This window comes from Stenella coeruleoalba (assembly GCF_951394435.1).
Source record: "Stenella coeruleoalba genome assembly, chromosome: 11".
In the NCBI taxonomy this organism is placed as follows: Eukaryota; Metazoa; Chordata; class Mammalia; order Artiodactyla; family Delphinidae; genus Stenella; species Stenella coeruleoalba.
The window spans coordinates 25283850-25304135 of NC_137157.1; the positions used below are offsets into that span (position 1 = coordinate 25283850).

Sequence of the window (20286 nt, forward strand, 5' to 3'; positions counted from 1 at the left end):
TGTGTGTGTGTGTGTGTGTGTGTGTGTGTGATGAACTGGGAGATTGGGATCGACATATATACACTAATGTGTATAAAATGGAAAACTAATAAGAACCTACTGTGTAAAAAAATAAATAAAGAGAAGCTTCTTCTAGAGTAGCTCACTTGAAATCTTTAAAGTCACTTATGTGCCTTTAGTAGCCTATAACCTAAGTAGATTTTCCTATGGCAAGCATATTAAAAATAGAATAATCCTACTGGACAGTGGCACGCTGGCTTTCTAGGGGGGAGAAAGCCCTGATTTGTAGCACTGGTCAATTTCTATGGTTTAAATATTCCCACCATGGGGATTTCCCTGGTGGTCCACGGTTAAGACTCCACACTCCCAATGCAGGGGACCCAGGTTCGATCCCTAGTCAGGGAACTAGGTCCTACATGCATGTCACAACTAAGAGTTCGCATGCTGCAACTAAAGATCCCGCGTGCCACAACTAAAAGATCCTGCATGCCGCAACAAAGACCCCACACGTGGCAATGAAGATCCCATGTGCCGCAACTAAGACCCGGCGCAGCCAAATAAATAAATAATAAATAAATATTATAAATAAATAAATATTCCCACCATGGCCTATTTCAAGCTACCATATATATATTTTTAATATCAGGAACTCAGACTCTAAACCAAAAGTGGATGGTTTCTCTCCTTTGAACAAAGTCTGGCTTCCACTTTCACAGCCCCCTTATCTGATCTCAAGCACTGTTGCTATCTAGTAACTGGTTCCCAAACCTGTATGTGGACCAGAATCACTTGGGAAAAGTTGCTGAAATATGAAATTTCAGAGCCCTGCCCTAGATCTGCTGAATCAGAATCTCCAACAGGGATGGAGACAGAAATTTGTATTTTATTTTAAAAAGCATCATTGGTGATTCTGACTCAGACTTTTGGTCTCCAGGCTAGCATGTGAGAACCACTACACATACTATTCCTGTTTCTAGTGTGAACTCTGTTCACTTTCATCCTTGGATCAAAGATTTTGAGCTAATTATCATCTATAACTTAATCCACTCCCTGAATTAGCCATATCTCTGGTGGAAAATCCTAAAGGATTACTAAAACTCTGGCTAGACATGTTTTTCCTGACTCAATGATAGATATAAATGCTGGTAAGCATTCATTCAATTATCTTCTCCCACATAAGGCTGTCTAACTCAGAACCTCTGTTTTTCTCCAAGAAAATTTCTGGAAGAATTCTAGGATGTCTGTTTTTCATGTAACAGTTTCAAAATAAATACCAAGCAATTCCATTCACAGGACTCCCTTACTCATAGTGTACAGGTTTATTTACCATAAATACCTCATACTTTAAAGTGAATTATTATAATGAGATTAGAATTTATAATAAAATTAGCTTATCACTACATTGACAATTTGCTTTTACTTCCATGTTTACATATTCCAGAACATAGCATTAAACTAGTATAAGTATGTTATGTTGGTATTGAAATAAATATTGAAGCCAGTACTTCATGAAGTCCCATCCTCCCCCGCTTCCCTATTCTTTTAACACCAAAGGATATGTTAAATGTTCAACGGGTGGGAAATTGATTGGGTATGGAATATTGACAGCTAGTCCATGACATTTTTCTATAGAAAATTTCCCTTCCTTTAGTAGGACACGTGGATTGAAACAGATGTTTTATAGAACAGAAGAAATGCTTTATAGAACAGAATTAGTTCTCTTTTTGGGAAATAGCCAGTTAGTTACTTTACAACGAATGAATTGACTTTTATGTCAAGACATATTTTTGACTATTGCATAGTCTCTTTCTACATCTAAAGAAAAATCAGCAAATGGAAAAGAAAGTATCATTCATTCTCTGTCAGAGTAAACAACCTCTTGAAGAACTGACATGCCCTTCCTTCTTCCCTGGTGGGACAAAATAAATGTATTCAACTGCCTTTTAACAGAGAGTGAATAGAAATAAACTTAGTCCCTCTGCCCTAAAACCTAAACCAAATGTTTACCAAGATAGTGTTTGGTTACTTGGTTACCATTACCCTAAGTAGCAAGCTATCTCTGTAAAGAAAGAGTTCTATCATCCATTCAAATCTCTCTTGTGTTCCTTCTTGCTTTTTATTTCTTCTTTCTTCTTTCTGGCTTAGATGAAAACTGTTCAACTGATGGAAATACAAGTGCCTTGAGTGGGTGACTATCTTGCTGCAGACCATCTTTCCATCCTTCACAGTCTACTCAGATATCACCTTCTCAACATGGTCGCAAGAAGAATCACTGTCTCTCTCTGCTTGTACCTCTATTTAACAACTATTTCATTCTACCTTTAGCATGGTTATTCTTTACCTTCAAATTGTCTTTGAAGTATAATTGTTAAATTAATAAAATCCAGAATACCTTATCACAATATCACCTTCCATTTTTCATTCTTGTGCCTGTATTCCAGTCCATCTCAGAAAAGAATTGTTCCCCAAGGGTCATTGACATTTCTTCCAGTAGTAGCTCAGTGGGCTTTTTCTTTCAAATTGTAGTTTTAGCAAATCCACATGAAGTCATCTTATGTCATATAAACAACATAGACATCTTTGTTTTATTTTGGAAGCAACTGTGAATGATTCCAGCATAGAACCAATATGAAGTAACTGTTTTTGAAAAGCAAACTTTAAATAGAACAGTGACTTGGCAATAAGAGTTGGGAAACTTTAATCTCAGTTTTAAAAAAATCTAGGATGTAAAACCGGAAGGTTAAGAAGTGAAAGAGCTAGGTAAAATACATATATCATTATGTAATAATCATACTAGGACTATCCTTTAAAAAGCTTAAATAACATTAAAATTCACCACAAAAAGGAGACATTTTATGAACTGATGAATAATAAAAGTCAGTGAAATTTTGGAAGAGAAGTGGGAGAGGTCATGGAATTCTCTAAAATGTCTCCAGAACAGTTCACTGAATAAATAAATAATATGCTATTCTGCATTTGATGAGAAGAAGCATTAAATAATCAAGCAAATAATTATAAAATATCTAAACTCTCAGAAAGCCTAGACAAAACTAGATGGGGTATAAAGAAGAGAACTAGCATTTGTTGAGTGGCTATTATAGGTCAGACACTGTGCTGGGCAATTTACATAAGTTTTCTCATTTAGCAATCTTTACAAGTTAGGTGGTATCTTTTGTATTTTATAAATGAGGACACCAAGGCTTAAATTGACTACATAATTTGTCCAAGTTCACACAGCTGGTCAGAGGCAGAGATTTGAACCCAGATTTGTCTGACCCCAAAGACTTTGATCCAAAGACCTATAAAGATCCGAAGAACTTGATTCCATACTGTGACCTAACTGACGAAAACAAAATGAGTAAACAAAGGCAGAAATAATCGGAAATTTTGTATATATATATATATATACACACACACACACACACACACACACACACACACACACACACACACACACACTTGCATTCTTGAATCTTAAGAGCTGTATTTATCTTAAGGAATTTTAGTATAAGAAAGGTGAAGGTAAATGGAGAGTGCTTCAAATAGACCAACAAAACAGTCAGGAAAAGAGCGATACTAATGAATAAATATGAAAGAAGATAAATATTCTCAGATCAACTAGTAAACTGCTCAGGGAGAATACAACAACTTTTTACATATACTTGAAAGGTATAAGGGGACATAGGGAGGGGCAAAGAATAATTTAACTTACCTAGAACAATGAGTCATAATTATATATAATTGGATGAAAGTGAGGAAAGGAATTTCAGATTGATTAATGTGAAAAAAAATGCTTTGCTGCCAGTGAGAGGCATTTAGGGGTGGGGAATCTCTCCCACAGAGTTAGAATAAAGAACTTTTCTTGCAAATAATAAATAACAGTACTTGACTGAGTGTAGCATTAAATGTAGGAAGCAGTCTTGCACTCATGCAGGGATCAGTCTTGCACTGGGAAGATTCAGAATATTCTGTTCTGTTTGACCATTTCAGTTCTTTATGAATTTGCTGTGTTTGTTCTGTTTCTAATATCTTAGTGTTGCAATGCTATGATGCTAAGATACTAAAAACCTGTAAAAGAAATAGTATGAGCCTTTTAGGAGGTTCATCAAAACATAAAATCATTTCCTGGTTGTTGCTCATTGAGAGGCACATTCATTCAACAGAGATTAAGTTCTGAAAATGGGTCAGTCATGGTCCTAGGTTTTGGGGATACAGAGATGAAAAGACATGGCCCCTACCTTCTAGGCCTTCACAATGTACTATGGAGACAGCAATGAGGCGAAAAATCATAACAAAATTACATTGGAGGCCAGAAGACCATCAGTCATTAAGAAATATCTATTAACTGGCTATAATTAATCCATTTTTAAAAAACTCAACAAGGATTTACTCAGTGCCTATCATGTGGCAGCCCTATCCTATTCACGGTATATACAACAAAACAGTCCCTTACCCCATGGGAACAAACTATAAATAAATTTACCCAAGTAAATATGTAAATTAAAAACTGCATTAAGTATTAAGAAGAAAAGGGTACCATGACAGAATCTAGCAGAGGCTAACCCATCAGTTCCATGGAGATAAATGGAGTCAATAGGGGTTCTTTCTCCAAAGGAAAAAGGAGTTAGAGATGACCCCAGTTTCTCACTAGATGCCTAGCTAGGAACTAGGCACCTGAGTGGTACCTGAGTGGCCTGGGAATATAGAAGACTGTCTTCAACAAAAAAGATAATGGTGTATGATCAAACCAAATTCTCCAAAGCAAAATACATTGTCCAAAATTATACTAAAAAGTTTTCCCATAGTAAAATTTGTCTGTACACTCAAAAGTACTTTCTTCAATTTTAACTAAAGTAGCAACCTAGGAATATAAAATCGGCTATTTAGCTTGCTAAGATCTCTTAGATATACTCAGAAATAAATAGGAACTGGCTCAGTTACAACTAGTAAACAGGAAAGGAATGATACAGAAATCAAACTGAGGGTCTGAGCAGTGGTCACATAGTGAAGCATTAAAAATAAAGGGCATTGGGACTTCCCTGGCTGTCCAGTGCTTAAGACTGTGTGCTTCCACTGCAGAGGGTACAGTTTGATCCCTGGTAGTGGAACTAAGATTCTGCATGCTGCGTGGTGTGGCCAAAAATAAGTAAATAAATAAAATAAAAATTCAGTGGGAGTATATTCAAACAATTGAATTTAAAAAAAATTTTTAAAGGGCATGACTTTTGTATTTATTTGCATTGCCCATTTAAAAGCGTATAGAAGACAGATAGGAAATACACTTAAATACCTTATATTTATTTTTAAAAAGCATTTAATAGAGGCAAGAATGAATAGATCTCATGCATAAATGGATCTCTTTCTTTTGTGTGTGATGTACAGTTCAGGAGATATCACATTTCAGTACCTGATAGGCAAATCCTAATTTAGATTATTTTCTTATTAAATTTATTCTAGTGTAATTTTTTTTTGAAATTAACATATTGAATATTGTGGAACAAGCTATCTTTGAATACAATGTATATAACATTTAAAGGATGAATAAAAAGATGCTCCTTAGGAGAGTAAAGGGGTAAAAACCATATTGTCTTTGAGTAAAGTTCATTTAGTTTTTTCTCTATTATTTGTAGCTATCCATCCACTAGCAAAAAAAAAAAAACCAGTTGATAGTAGAAGGAGAAAATAATGCCCAAAAAATGTAGAAGACTTCATTTTATCTAACATTTAACTTCACACTTAATATAGTAATGACAGTTCATACTGTCTCCTTCTGTTTGGAGCTGCATCTCAAAGTCATCTTCTGTTCCTTCTAAGAACCTCGGCAGGAAGCTGGACAGCTTTCAAAATGGCTTTGATATTAAAAATTCTCCATCAGAAATTCTGTAGGGCCTTGGCCTTTGCAGGAGAAAACAATGTTGGGAGGCTGGGAGGCGCAGCTGAAGGAGTGGCCACTGAGCAGTGGTGAAAGGGCTTGACGAGCAGTTTCTTTCCCAGCTGAGGGCCTTGAACTTTGAGTTCTGTTTTTAGAAAAGCTAAATCAGGAGCAAATACTTTCAGGGTATTTTGCTCCAAGTGTAGCTTTTACTAATAAAATGGCAAAAGCTAGAGCCATCAGGTAATACTAAGGAGTTCGGGCAATTTAAAAAAGGTGAGATGCTAAACTCAGCAGGCTGTTTCTGCTGCACACTTGGCACTGTGGATCACTCTGAGTGAAAGATGTGAAGACTCATAGAGCTCAAGTGAAGGTGGGAATAAAGATGAAAAGGCAGCAGTGGTCTCCTGCGACTCTACCATCAAATGCTTTAGCAACCCCATCAAAATAAAGGAAGCCATAACTCTTCCATTATGTTCCTGGCCATTTTGTACCCATGTTTACATGCTTATTATGTTCATGTAGATTGACAGCTGTGACTTTTGTCCTACATTCCATGGCAGGGTATCTCCCTATAAGCAGCAGGATCATAGATAATACCCTACTTTTTCTCAACATACTGTGATCCAAAAAATGAAAGTAATAGCCGATTAATTTGTTTTTTAAGCAAAGAAAGGAACATGTAACAAGAGAGTAACCTAATTCTATAGGATTTAGATTAGTCAAGAAAGCTGTTTGCCACCAGTTCCTCACAGGTGCAAAGCAAGGAATTTCAGCATATTTTGAAAGCCAGTTAGATCATTAATTTCCTTAAAAAACAACCCATATCTATAATGAGGCAGTTATTATTCTTTCTTCTGTGTTTCCATGCACCCTGGTCTACCTCTGTTTTAACATTTACTGCCCTGTAATTATTTATTTGCATATCTCTCTTCCCTCTCTGAAGAGATATGACTGTATTTGTCTTTGTATCTTCAGCCCCTAGCATAATTCATGTTAACACTAAAGCTCAAGAACTCTTTGGTAAAGGTATAATGAATGAATGAATGAATGAATGATGGACATTTTAAAACCAATATGTTTCATCCAGATAACAATAATAGTTATTATCTAAGCATATGGTACCACTAAATGCCTGAAACATTGCTACACATATACACTATCTCATTTAGTCCTCACACAAACAACTCTATAGCCTAAGTATTTTTACTCTTCCTTCATGAATGAGAAAACTGAGACTTGAGGGGGTTAATTTCACAGTCATATAAGGAATAAGCCTCATAACCAGAATTTGAACTCTTCTAGTCTGACTCCTAAGTTTGTGCCCTTACCAACTCTATTACATTGCCTTTGTTTTATTTTATGTCTTCCTGAGATATTACAAGTACTTTCCAGACAGCTGTATTTATTGTCAGCCTTTGTGATTGAAACAATTATTAGTTTAGAGCCTTACAGATACACAAGGTTATTTAAAAACGTGTTCACCCATTGCTTCATTAATAGTTATGTTTCCTAGGAGAAAAGCAGCTCATGTCCTCTTTTCTGTGCATGCTCTATGGAGGGACAATACTTCACAAAATAGATGTAATTACAAATATATATCTGTAATATATATTTGTAAAATTTGTACAACATTTAGCAATTATCTAAATTCATTATTTGAAGGAAAATTGTTGTGAAATCTTTTGTAAAGTACCCATTTCCTCTATCTCATCTGTTCTGGAAGTTTTGTATTACTATGTCATGTTTTCTTATAACAGGACATACCAGTATAGAACATACTGTTTAAAATAAGATGTTTTCATTATTAAAGAAATCTTGTGACAATAGTGAGGAATTAAAATGACATTTTTAATAATTTTGCTTTGCCAATATGATTATGTGAGAGCAGCCTAGGGCAAATTTTCTTTTGGGGGGTAGTGGTAATAATTACTCCAGTAATGATTTGCTACCTAGGTAGACAACATAGTTTCTAAACATATCTGGTTACCAGGCAATTTTTGGCTGTCAAGAACAATTTACCACAGCTGAATATACCAAAAGTGGTAATGAAACAAATAAGTTTAGAATAATAGTATATGATGTTAGTTCAATCTTTACTATTGGGTTTTATGTCTAACAAGGAGAAAGCTGAAGTCAAGGATTTATGTCACTGCAATTGGGTTCTAATTTGACGTTCATCATAATGAATGCATAAAAAGTAAGTGCTTAGGTTGCATTTTAGAATCAACAATTGGTAAGAAATATATGTTGGGGCTTCCCTGGTGGTGCAGTGGTTAAGAATCCACCTGCCAATGCAGGGGACACGGGTTCGAGCCCTGGTCCGGGAAGATCCCACATGCCATGGAGCAACTAAGCCCATGTGCCACAACTACCGAGCCTGCGCTCTAGAGCCCGCGAGCCACAACTACTGAAGCCCACGTGTCTAGAGCCCGTGCTCCGCAACAAGAGGAGCCACCGCAATGAGAAGCCTGTGCACTGCAACAAAGAGTATCCCCCGCTCGCCACAACTAGAGAAAGCCTGCGCACAACAATGAAGACTCGTAGCCAAAAGTAATACATTAATAAAGTAAATAAATTTAAAAAAAAAAAAGAAATATATGTTGGAGGATCAGAACCTGAACCAGAATCTAAGAAGAAACTTTTTTTCCCCCCAAGCAAGAAGAAAATATATTTGCATTTTGGAAGAAAATAAGAAATGTAGATTATGTGTGTCAGATATTGCCTGCTATACAAACTTCAAGAGATAGGTATGCAAGGCAAGCCTCCGTGTGCAGTCCGAAAAAGTATGCCATGAAAGGTGTCAGGGCCTTCTGCCTGAAGCTAGTTCTGCATAGTTTCCAAATGGTATTTTTATCTTGTAATTATGTGAAAAGTCACATTGACAGAAATCCACTAGCACATGTGATAGAATCACATTCTTCTCTGGCCATTCCTGAAATGTGTGTAGGTTTTAAAATATATGGCAGGGCTTCCCTTGTGACGCAGTGGTTGAGAATCCACCTGCCAACACAGGGGAAACGGGTTCGAGCCCTGGTCCAGGAAGATCCCACATGCCACGGAGCAACTAAGCCCGTGCGCCACAACTACTGAGCCTGCGCTCTAGAACCCGCGAGCTACAACTACTGAAGCCTGTGCACCTAGAGCCCGTGCTCCGCAACAAGAGAAGCCACCGCAATGAGAAGCCCACCACACCACAACGAAGACTGGCCCCTGCTCACCGCAGCTAGAGAAAGCCTGCTCGTAGCAATGAAGACCCAACGCAGCCAAAAATAAAATAAGTAAGTTTATTTAAAAATTAAATAAATATAATAAAATACATGGCAGTACAGAGAGGTCAAATCCTAGAAAGGATTGGATCTTCTATTAGAGTAAAAGATAATGGTGGTGGTGGTGGAATACCATATAATAATAGATGAGAGTCCTACATTGTCTTTCTTCTGGCTCCCTGTCTGCTGTCAAGAACCAAGTTGACTTAACTGAATCATACAGTAACTATTGGTTTAGTCACCTCAAAATGATGAAATGTTTATACTGGATTATGGGATTTAATTTAAAGTCATAGCATTTTGATACATTCATGTTACATATTATATAATACCTCCAAATTATTTAATTAAAAACAAATGAAAAATCAAAAGTGCTTTGCTATCTTAAGAGAAAATGCCTAATGTTTTCATAATGAGGCCCAACCAAAAGAAAACATATCTGGGGATTTAATGTGGAAATAGTGATCACCGTAACTGTATGAATTAAAATAAAACTGGTCTCCTGAGAAATTCAGCGTTTTAGAAGCAAAATGTTTACTTCTCTCTTGTGTTAGGTAAGTTTTTTTTTAATCTTGTAATAATTATTCTTCTAAATTATGAATCTCTTTAAGGGCCAAGACTGTCTTATCCCTAGGAGTTTGTTCAGTATTTAGCACATAGTAGATGCTCATTAAATGTCTGTTGAGTAAGTGAACAGACAAATAAATGCTGCCTTAAACAAACACACACATTGTTATCCTTTCGAACAAAATCTATTATGGTGTTTTCCTCCTCTGTCCTTTGTAAATAGTTTCTTTTATCACTGCCTTTTAATTCAATTTAACAGTCTGTTTTAGAACAATAATCCAATAGAAAATAGGGAAAGATCAAGAAGACAGACGTCACAGAAGAGGAATAAGAATAAAAACAAACAAAAACAGTCTTTTTTTGAGCAGCCATAATTTGCTATCTGCTAATTGCCTGTTAAGTGCTAGGGACATACATTATGGCTCATTTAACTCTCGGTACCACCTGGTAAAATAGAAATGTGGGGCTCATAAAGGTAAAAATTTAGCTAGGAGTTGAACCCAAGTCTACCTCCACTAAACCCTTCAGGGGATAGGTGAGTGAGACCCATGCTCACCTTCAAGGAATTTACATACCGGCTTGACAGAGAAAAGTAAACCTCTGACTGTCTGAAATGCAAAGTAGAAGAGACCAGAGCGATAAGAAGAAGTGTTATTTTTAAAGCACTAGAGGGTTTCAAAGAAAGGATGAAATCATATTCAACTGTGCTGAAATAAGGAATGACTTCTCAAAGAAGGTAAACTTGTCCATTAGATGGGTAACTGGAATGGCTGCTTTGGGCTTCATACTTGGTGAGGTGGGAGAGGGTAGCAGAGGGAAGGGTGCTGCATCTCTTTTCTGAATATCACTGAATATGAGTTTTGAAGTTCTGTCTTTACAAGAAAGGTGCAAACAGAGCTGCTACCTTGAGCACTTCCACTGCTCCAAATGGTTGAATCGCTTTGACCATACCCTTCCAGCGACAACTTTAGGGGTGACACTTGAATAGATCTTAAAGGACGTGTAGAATTTTGGAAGATAGATATAGGAGAAAAGATTTCCCTATTGAAATTAATAAAGGTACAGAAACAGGAAAGGTTGGGGGTTCATTTAATTAGAATAAAGGCTATCTGCAAGAATTCATCCCATTCGATTAGAATGAGGGCTATAGGCAAGAGAGTAATGAAAAGTAAGACCGGAAAAGTGGGCTAGGGCCATAGTATGAAGGATCTTAAATGTTTGATTAAGGGGCAGTTGTGTTTTGTAGACTACAAATGCTTCGTAAACATTAGAATTATTAACTAACACATGTTGGTTGAGTAAGCAAATAAATGAATAGTCTCAAGAAGATAATTTATACCTTTTGTTTAAAAAAAAAAAAAGGCAATATTCCATGCCCTTACTGTAGTGGTTCTCAACCAAGGAGAGCATAAGGGAGGAGAGGAAGAGTGTGTTTCACATATGTAAGATGTAAAGAACTTTTGCAGACTTCTCACATTCCTGCTGGTTTGGGAACCACTGCACTAATGATTATAGGCTTAACAAAATTAAAGAGATCTAAACAGAGTACTACACCATCAATACCTGCATTTCTTCAGCTCCTCTTCTCACAAGTCACCAACACCTTCCTGTTTGACAGCATTACTGTCCTATTATAAATCTTATGTGACTTACTCATTCTGTGTTGTCTTACATTGTTAATCACTTGAAACTTTCTCATCCTTTGGTTTCTATAACAACACCTACTTGATTCTTTTCCCTCTCTATCTGGTCCTTATCTGCCTGGACCAGTGTTCCACCCTTGGTTGCCTTCTCACTCTATACACTATCCCTGGGAAATCTCATCCAGCCCTCCTAGTTTCAACCCCCATCTGCTGACAACTCTCAACACTGTATTTGTGACCCCAACTTTCTCCTACACTTCAGATTATTATTTCCAGTTGTGTATTATAACTTATTGGTGCATCCTTCAGACATCTCAAACTTAATATGTCTAACCCTGAACTCACTCTCTTCTCCCTCCCTTCCCTATCTCCACCCCAACACGGATTCACCTATCCCAACCTGCTCTAGTCATTCACTTTCATAAACTACAAACCTTAAAATCTTCCTCAGTTTCTGTTTGTCCCTCAACAATGCATTCTTCCTCCTCATCCAGATGGCCTCTGAACCCTATCAATTCACTATTAAAAAAAATAAGGTTTTCTCCCATTCCTTCATCTGCTGTCTTAGTCAAGTTCCTTGTTCTCTCTCATTTCTTTGGTTTCTCTGCCATCAGTCTCCCCCTACTGCAGTCTATTTCATACAATGATGCCAAAGTAACTGTCAAAATTAAATTATAACCATGTCGTAGTTCTGCTTTTTTAACATTTTACTTCCTATGATTCTTTATACCCATAAGACAAAATTCAACTTCCTGGGTTAGGCCCTGCCTCAGTCTGGCTCCAAACGTAACTCTATAGCTTTTTCTTCAGGCTCATCAGCTCCAACTGCTTTCCACTCAATGCACACTCTAGACACAGTAACCTTCTCACAGTCCCCAAATAGGCCCTTTCACATATGACTCCTACAGCCTGGAATGTCCTTCAGGTCAATTCCGTAAATTCTTATTTGGGCATCTACTATGTACCAGGCTCTGTTCTGGGGCATAGAAAGCAAAAATAAGAAGATAAAGATCCTTCTGTCAATGAGTTCAGAGTCCAGTAATAAGGGAGACAGGCACATAAATAATAATGCACTGTGATACACACAGAATAGAAATATATACAAAGAACAGAGGCAGCATAGAAGAGAGGGTGGTTAATTGTCCGGAAGGCGTGGGACAAGGAAGGGTAAAGGTAAAAACAATGCAGGCACAGCCAGGGGCACTGAGGCATGAAAGAGTTTCACGTTTTCAGGAAGCAGGAAGAGCTTCCACGTATAATGCAGAAACATAAAATGCAATGAGGATGAACCATACACTTAAAAATGGTTAAGATGGTAAATTTTATGGTATGTGTTTTTTACCACAATTAAAATTTTGTTTTAATTATTTAAAAGAAATGCAACGGGGAGAGAATCTAAAGACAGGCTGAAATAAGCAACTGCCTATCTTCCCCTCCTTTTCACCTTGCAAACTCCTACTCATCTTTTAGGATCAACTCAGATGTCTAAATGACCCCTCCTTTGTGGATCCTATGTGAGACCCTCAGCCTGTGCACCCCTCCTCTGTGCTCTTACAGAGCTCTATCAGAGTGCTAATCACAGATTATGGAAATGTTTTGTTTATTCCTCTGTTTCCCCCACACGGATATGAGCTCCTTGACTCATATCCGTGAGTCACCATAACTTATACAGGCATAGACTCTATGCTTCTACAAGAATTATCTAATGAATTCATTAGTTATTTAACTCACGATTAACTAACCATATGCCATACACTATACTAAGTGCTTTATATACGTGATCTCCTTTCACCCTTACAACTGTATGAGGGTAGATATTGTTCTCTTTTCCATTTTATAGAAGAGAAAACTGAGAAAACGAGAGGCTAGGTATCTTGCCAAAAGTCACACAGTTAGTAGTTGATGTGAAGCCAGATTGAAGCCAAACAGAGCTTTTAATGACAAAGAAAGTAATCAATAGAGTAAGTTTCCAAGGGGATAAAGGAGGGAGTGGGATCTAGAAAGTTAATTGAGAAGATTCAGAAGGAAGAGCCGGCCGGCAGGTGTCAGACTCTGTGCTATGCACCTTGCTGAAGTAATCTCATTTAAAATAGTTTCATCCTCATCAAATCTCTGTGTAATGTAGATACCCAAATGAAGAAACCGACATTCACAAAAGTTAAATTTTTTGTCCAAAATCACAGAGCTTGTGAGAGACAAGGCCATAAAGCAAGATCTCTTCCAGCTTTCTCATTTGATTCTTAGAGAAAAGCGTGGAAAGTTGAAGATAAAGAGATTTTGAGGTGGAGAAAAGATTACCTGAGGACCTTATCAGTGAATCAGAATCTTCAGACCAAGTGGTGAGGGTGAATTAAAAAGTCTGGAGAAATTTTGGGACACCCACTGTGAGGAATTTTATTTTAAAAAAATAGGCAGGGACAACTGAATAAATAGGGCTAATGAGCATCAGTTAGGGGACCCTACTGAGGTTAGGGTACACAAATTTGTGATAAACCCAACAAGCACATTTTTTTTTTACTTTGTTCAGCTACTCTTGCTAGCCCATGAACAAAGAAAGTGTTGGGGATTGTCAAACTGAGCAGTAGGCAATCGCAGGAGTTGGGAGAGGGCTGAGGGGAAGGACTTTTGATTAATAGAAAGGACTTGCAGAAGTGGCTGATTATAGATTCTAGTCTGAGGAGCTGTCTTAGCCCATACAGGCTGCTATAACAAGATACCATAGACTAGGTGGCTTAAAAGGTAAACGTTTATTCCCCACAGTTGGAGAAATAACTGGAGGTTGAAGTCCGCAATATGGTACCAGCATGGTCCAGTTCTGGTGAGAGCTCTCTTCTGGGTTGCAGACTGCCAACCTCTGTTGTTGCCTCACATCCTTCACAAAGAAGAGAGCTCTGCATTCTTCATTCCCTTATAAGGCCACCAATCTCATCTCCCCCAAATTGTATCCAAACCTCCTAAAGGCCCCCCACCTCTAAATACCATCACATTGGGGATTAGCCTTCAACATACAAATCTGAAGCCGGGGGACACAAACGTTCAACAAATCAAATTAAGCTTTCTTCCTATACCAAACCTGAACTCTCCCACTTGTATAGGGTTGGAGAAACAACCTATCATTTTATCTGGGGTCACTATAAATTGATGACTACTAACCTCAAAAGGTGGCCTTTATGCTGCTGGCAATTATACTTCACTTCCTAAGTGTCTCATTCACTCTCCCACTCCCATTCTTCATCATCTCTCTCACCTGATGACCTTGCTTTCTATTTCATCCAGAAAATACAAGCAATCAGGGGACTTCCCTGGTGGTACAGTGGTTAAGAATCTGCCTGCCAATGCAGGGGACACGGGTTCAATCCCTGGTCTGGGAAGATCCCACATTGCTGCGGGGCAACTAAGCCCGTGCACCACAACTACTGAGCCCACGCACTGCAACTATTGAGCCCATGTGCCACAACTACTGAAGCCTGCATGCTCTAGAGCCTTCATGCTGCAACTACTGAGCCCGTGCTCCGCAACGAGAAGCCACTGCAATGAGAAGTCCGCACACCGCAACGAAGAGTAGCCCCCACTTGCTGCAACTAGAGAAAGCCCGGGCACAGCAACAAAGACCCAGCGCAGCCGAAAACAAAAAGCAAGCAATCAGAAGAAAAATCCCACCGGCTCCCACCACTGCATTTATTCACTTCCCTGCATTTGTATCCATATGCTCTGCCTTCTGTCCTATTACTATGAACTAATCATGCTCCTACCCAAGTCCAACACCTCCTCTTCTACACCAAATCCCATCCTTTTTTTCCTCACTCAAGTATCCCTTTAAAAATTCTCCCATCTCTCTTCTACTCATCAATTTTTCCCTTTCTACTGGATTTCCATCAACATCAAACATGCTGTAATTTCCCCTATCTTAAAACAATCAAAACAGACAAAAATTCAAACCTTCACTTCAGTTCATATATCCATTCGGTATTAGCTACCACCACATTTCTGTGCCCTTATAGAAAAGCTCACAACAGAGCTGTCTGTTCTCTTGCTCAGATTACTCTATTCCCATTCTCTCCTGAGTTTTCTTCAGTGAGGTTCGCCACTCACTGTTACACTGAAACCGTTCCTGCCAAGGACACCGGTGGTCTTCATGCTGTCAAGTACAGTGACCCATTCCTGTTCCTCATCTTCTTGGACCTGTCAGCATTTAACACAGTTGATGTCAGTCCACCTCCTTGAAACTTTGTTTGGCTTCCAGAACACCATGCGCTCATGAATTTTTTCCTTTCTCACTAACTGCTCCTTCTTTGTTTTCTTTGCTGATTCATTCTCATCACCCCAAACAAAAGCCATTCATATTTAATGCCTTTAATTTTAGGATAAATTAGGTGGTTTAGCAGCAGATGTGCTTTTCTGATGATATCTTCTTATCTGTCATTTAATTAGCTTTCATTCATTGAGCATACACCAAGTGGGTAAAGGAGGAGCCTCAGAGATATGCTGTGTGGTAAAGGGAAGCCAGTTTGGGATGGCTGGGCCTAATCTCCACAGATAATCTGGTTACTCATTGGTCCTTGTGTGTCCTCTCTGTTGTAGTGTGTTCCTGTCATCCAGTTGGATCAGCTGTCCTTCCTTTCAGCTCAGTGACCTTCTGTGACCCCAGCAACGGTGACTGCCCTTGCAAGCCGGGGGTGGCAGGGCCACATTGCGACAGGTGTATGGTGGGATACTGGGGCTTCGGAGCCTATGGCTGCAGGCCTTGTGACTGTGCAGGGAGCTGCGACCCTCTCACAGGAGACTGCATCAGCAGGTGAATGTGCATGGCTCTTGTTCTCACCTCTGTGTCTTTCAGATTCTTTTGAAGATCTGGTAGTGATTTGGAAAACGTTGCATGCCGCTAGTGGACAAAGATGTATTTGCACATCTCTTTAAAAAATTTTTGTTAAAGTGCAGAGTCAAGTAATTTGTTCTTGCAAGATTCTAGAGATGGCCTGGTTCATTCTGTAAAATAAATTATTCTTTTTAACAATAAGCCCTTTACAACACTATTTCTGAAAAGTGAAAGGATGGGAAGGTAGCTAATAAGGTTTAAATCTCTAGAAATACATTCATTTCATTCAAGTTCTAAGAAATTCCTTAATAAGTTCTTCATCATTTTCTATTTTATTAGCAGCACAGACATAGACTGGCATCATGAAATTCCTAACTTCCATTCCATGCACAATAAGAGTGAACCAACTTGGGAGTGGGAGGATGAGCAAGGATTTTCTGCACTTCGACATTCAGGTGAGACAATAGATATTACTGCGTCTAGTCATATTTCCGGGTCTGGTCTTGAGTAACAGTGATTCATGACAAACCAGAGAACAGATTTTGGATCTTACAAGGGGAACTCTAGTTCTAAGGTTAACAAAGTAGTGACCCCCATAAGTATAAAACTCTTAAACATAGCTAAATGGTATTTAACAAGCTTTTGTTTATTTTCTGATTGTTAGAATAACATGTAATTAGTACAGAAAATTTGGAAAATGCAGAATATCACAGTAAAAAAAACCCTCCAAATCTCACTATCCCACTGTTAATACTTTGGTAAGATTTTTCTTTTTTTTTTGCTGTGGACCATTTTTAAAGTCTTTATTGAATTTGTTACAATATTGCTTCGGTTTTATGTTTTGGTTTTTTGGCCATGACGCATGTGGGATCTTAGCTCCCTGACCAGGGATTAAACCCACGCCCTCTGCATTGGAAGACGAAATCTTAACCACTGGACCGCCAGGGAAGTCCCTTCCTCTCTCTAAAACATACTGTTTTACACAGCTGAGAGCTAACTCAATGGAAATGTACAGATTCATTTAAAGGAAAAACATTCTTACAGACCTAGTGTATGTAACTCAGTACAAAGCAAAAGCTAGCTGTGAACTCCTTATGTTTAAAGCTTTTAACCAACTATAAAACAAAAATAATTTTACAAACTAAATATAAGCCAAATAAAACTAATAAAATTCAAATTAACATTAACTGAATATGAAAAATGATTTTTACTGAAGCCAAAACACTGTTTACTACATAAATATGATTCCTTGAGTTTATCAAGTCTATACTCCTCTTTATTCTGATTTAATTTTCCTGTGATGTTTACGTGTTCTGTCATTTGAGGAGCAGGCTGTGATACTGGCGTGAACACATAATTTCTGTGTTCATCCTATCTCTATTCTTTTCTCATAGAAACTCAAGTGGTTCTATTTAGCATCAACTTAAATCACGTCACAAATACAAATGTGGACAAGAAATCTTGTTGTCAGCATTTGGTTGTAAAGTGCTCACCAAATCATCCAAATAAAACTTAAAATAACATTAAAATATTTTTTATTATTAAACACGACAAACACCAAAAATGTGATATGAACACCCATATGAACACCTTCTAGTGTTATGAAATCTTGATTTTGCCATAATTGCCTCATATTTTCATTTAAATTCTACAGATGCATTTGAAGCCCCTGATGTACCAATCTACAAGTTGACTAGCCTTCCTTACTCCACAGAATAACCACTAACGTGAATTTTGGTGTTCATCATCCACTTTCACATTTTTACTATTTTACTATATATATATATAAAATAGTATATAATTAATATATTTATATATTTATGTAATGTTTTAAAAATATCATGTACATGATAACTTACCTACCCTTTGAATTTTTTTTTTTTTTAGTTAAATGTGTACTTTTTTTAGATTTATCCATTCTATTATATGAATACAACACTCTGTATTCTCCCATTGTTTGCCATTTAGGTTATTTCCAATTTCCAATTTTCCACTATTATATATAATGCTACCATGAATGTTCTCTTATATGTGTTATATTGTGTACTTGAGAAGGAGTTTCACTAGATCAGGGGCTGGCAAACTACAGCCCTCAGGCCAAATGTGGCCTGCCATCTACTTTTCTACAGGCTAAGCTGCCTGCTCTAAGGTTTAAATGGTTATATAAGTTATTTTAAATGGTTATATAAGTACCTACATAAAATCTTTAATTTTTCCCCATGGCCACAAAGCCTAAAATATTTATTATCTGTTCCATTATAGAAAATGTTTGCTGACCCTTGTTCTGGGGTACAATCTAGACACTGTTGGGTCACAGTGTGCTTATTGTCAAATTTACCATTTATTGCCAAATAGCTCTCTCAAGTGGTTGCATAAATTTCCATTCCACCAGCAAAGTATGACACCCTGTTGTTCCACATCCTCACAAATAAGTACTTTGTACTTATTTAACAAATGTCTATATAGCACATACAAGGGGCCAAGCAGTATTCTAACTCGTTAATAACTCAGGCACAGTTTAATTCATTCAATATTTATTGGACTTCTAAAACTGATGTTATCAAACCTCTAAATTTTTGCCAATCTGATGGGTGTGAAATGGGATCTTGTCATTTTAATTGCATTTTCCTGATTAGTAATTTTTCATGGTTTCTTTTTCTGTGAATTTCCTATTTGTAATTTTCTTACTAATTTGTAGGAATGCTTTATAGACTCATTCATTTGACAAATATTTATTGAATACTCATACTACGTGCCAGTGCTGTAAATCTAGTAACTGAACAGACAAAAACCGCAGTCTCCAAGGAGTTCACATTCATGCAGAGGAAGACAGCTAAGAAACAAGTAAATATTTAATGATGTTTAATATAATAGACAAATAAAGCAGGGATGTGGGATAAGAAATACTTGAGAGGGACATACTTTTAAATGGGGTGATCAGAAAAGTCCTATGAAAGGACTTTTGAGAAAAAAACCTGAGGAAGGTAAGGGAGTGAGCTATACAGATAACAGAGGAAAGAGAGTTTAGGCAGAAGATACAGCAAGTACAGAAACCTGAGGTGAGACTAGGCCTGACTTATTTAGGGAACAGCAAGGAGGCCAGTGTGGCTGAAGCAGAGTAAGAAACCACAGTTTTAACACCTTCTCATAGAGAATTTATGGACCTTTCAAGAATCAAGAACTCAAGTTATAGAAACACTTGGTATCTGCAATTCCATATCATGGGTTTTTTTTCACTTAACATAATCTTATGATCATTTTCCTAATTGGTTTCATTTTAATTCACAACAGGAAAGAAGGTGGGAAAGATAAGGTAATATGAAATTGTCATATTTATCTTTTTTAGCATTTGAAAAGGAAAAATCTTTCCCATTAATTTTGTACCTTAATGCTACGTAGTCTGAATTCTATGATGTTAACTTTAATAACCACTTTTGAAAGATTTCTTCTCTTTTTCTAACACAATTGTTTTCAGAATTCTCCAACTTTGTCTGCCAAGCCAAATCTGTAAAAATCAAGGTTCTAGTGCCATAAGACATTCATTAAGCCAATCGTCATGTTACTAGGGAGGGAGCTGGCAGCACACTAATGAAGCACATAACGGTGCTGGCATCAGACTAACTCCGGACTCTCACATCCATAACAGCTGTTAGGTCTATGATGTCCCCAGAGAGTCTCTGAAATTCATCTGGATGAGCTCCGGATTGAGGAAGAGACTGTTCAGTCTCCTGCTACAGCAGTATTCCCAATGAGTATAAAATAGTGCCCCTGCGTACCTTTTTCAACAGAAAAGTGATAATCAGTTTTCTAAGCACTGTGGTTCATTTTCAAATCTATGTGCCTACATACCTATTTACCTGCCATAAGTTTCCATAACTAGGAATATAATGCACTATACCAAGATACTCTTAATTTCTACCACTTCTTGTGGGGTAGAGAGCATCAGATGTAAAATTTCACTTCCTGTCCAACAAAACTGGCTTTAACTAGTACCAGAGAACTGTAAGCAATACTTTTTTTTGAAACGTTCTAACAACCCAGTATAACTAAATAGGTTTTCCTCTTCTTCCAAATTTCTTTTAAGAAAACACATCTGGGCTGAAGCCTAATCAAAAAAAG

The 20286-nt window shown here is 37.5% G+C and overlaps 1 protein-coding gene across 3 annotated transcripts in view; it reads left to right on the plus strand.

The window, feature by feature from the left end:
- NTN4 (netrin 4) overlaps nt 1-20286 on the plus strand; it is a 107409-nt gene that overhangs the window by 74734 nt on the left and 12389 nt on the right. For 2 of the 3 annotated variants that reach the window (XM_079937825.1, XM_079937823.1), the window contains 2 exons: nt 15933-16146; nt 16507-16622. In XM_079937825.1, coding sequence (XP_079793951.1) covers nt 15933-16146; nt 16507-16622 — 330 coding nt within the window. The remainder of the gene's footprint in view (nt 1-15932; nt 16147-16506; nt 16623-20286) is intronic. The other variant, XM_079937824.1, reaches the window with a different exon arrangement.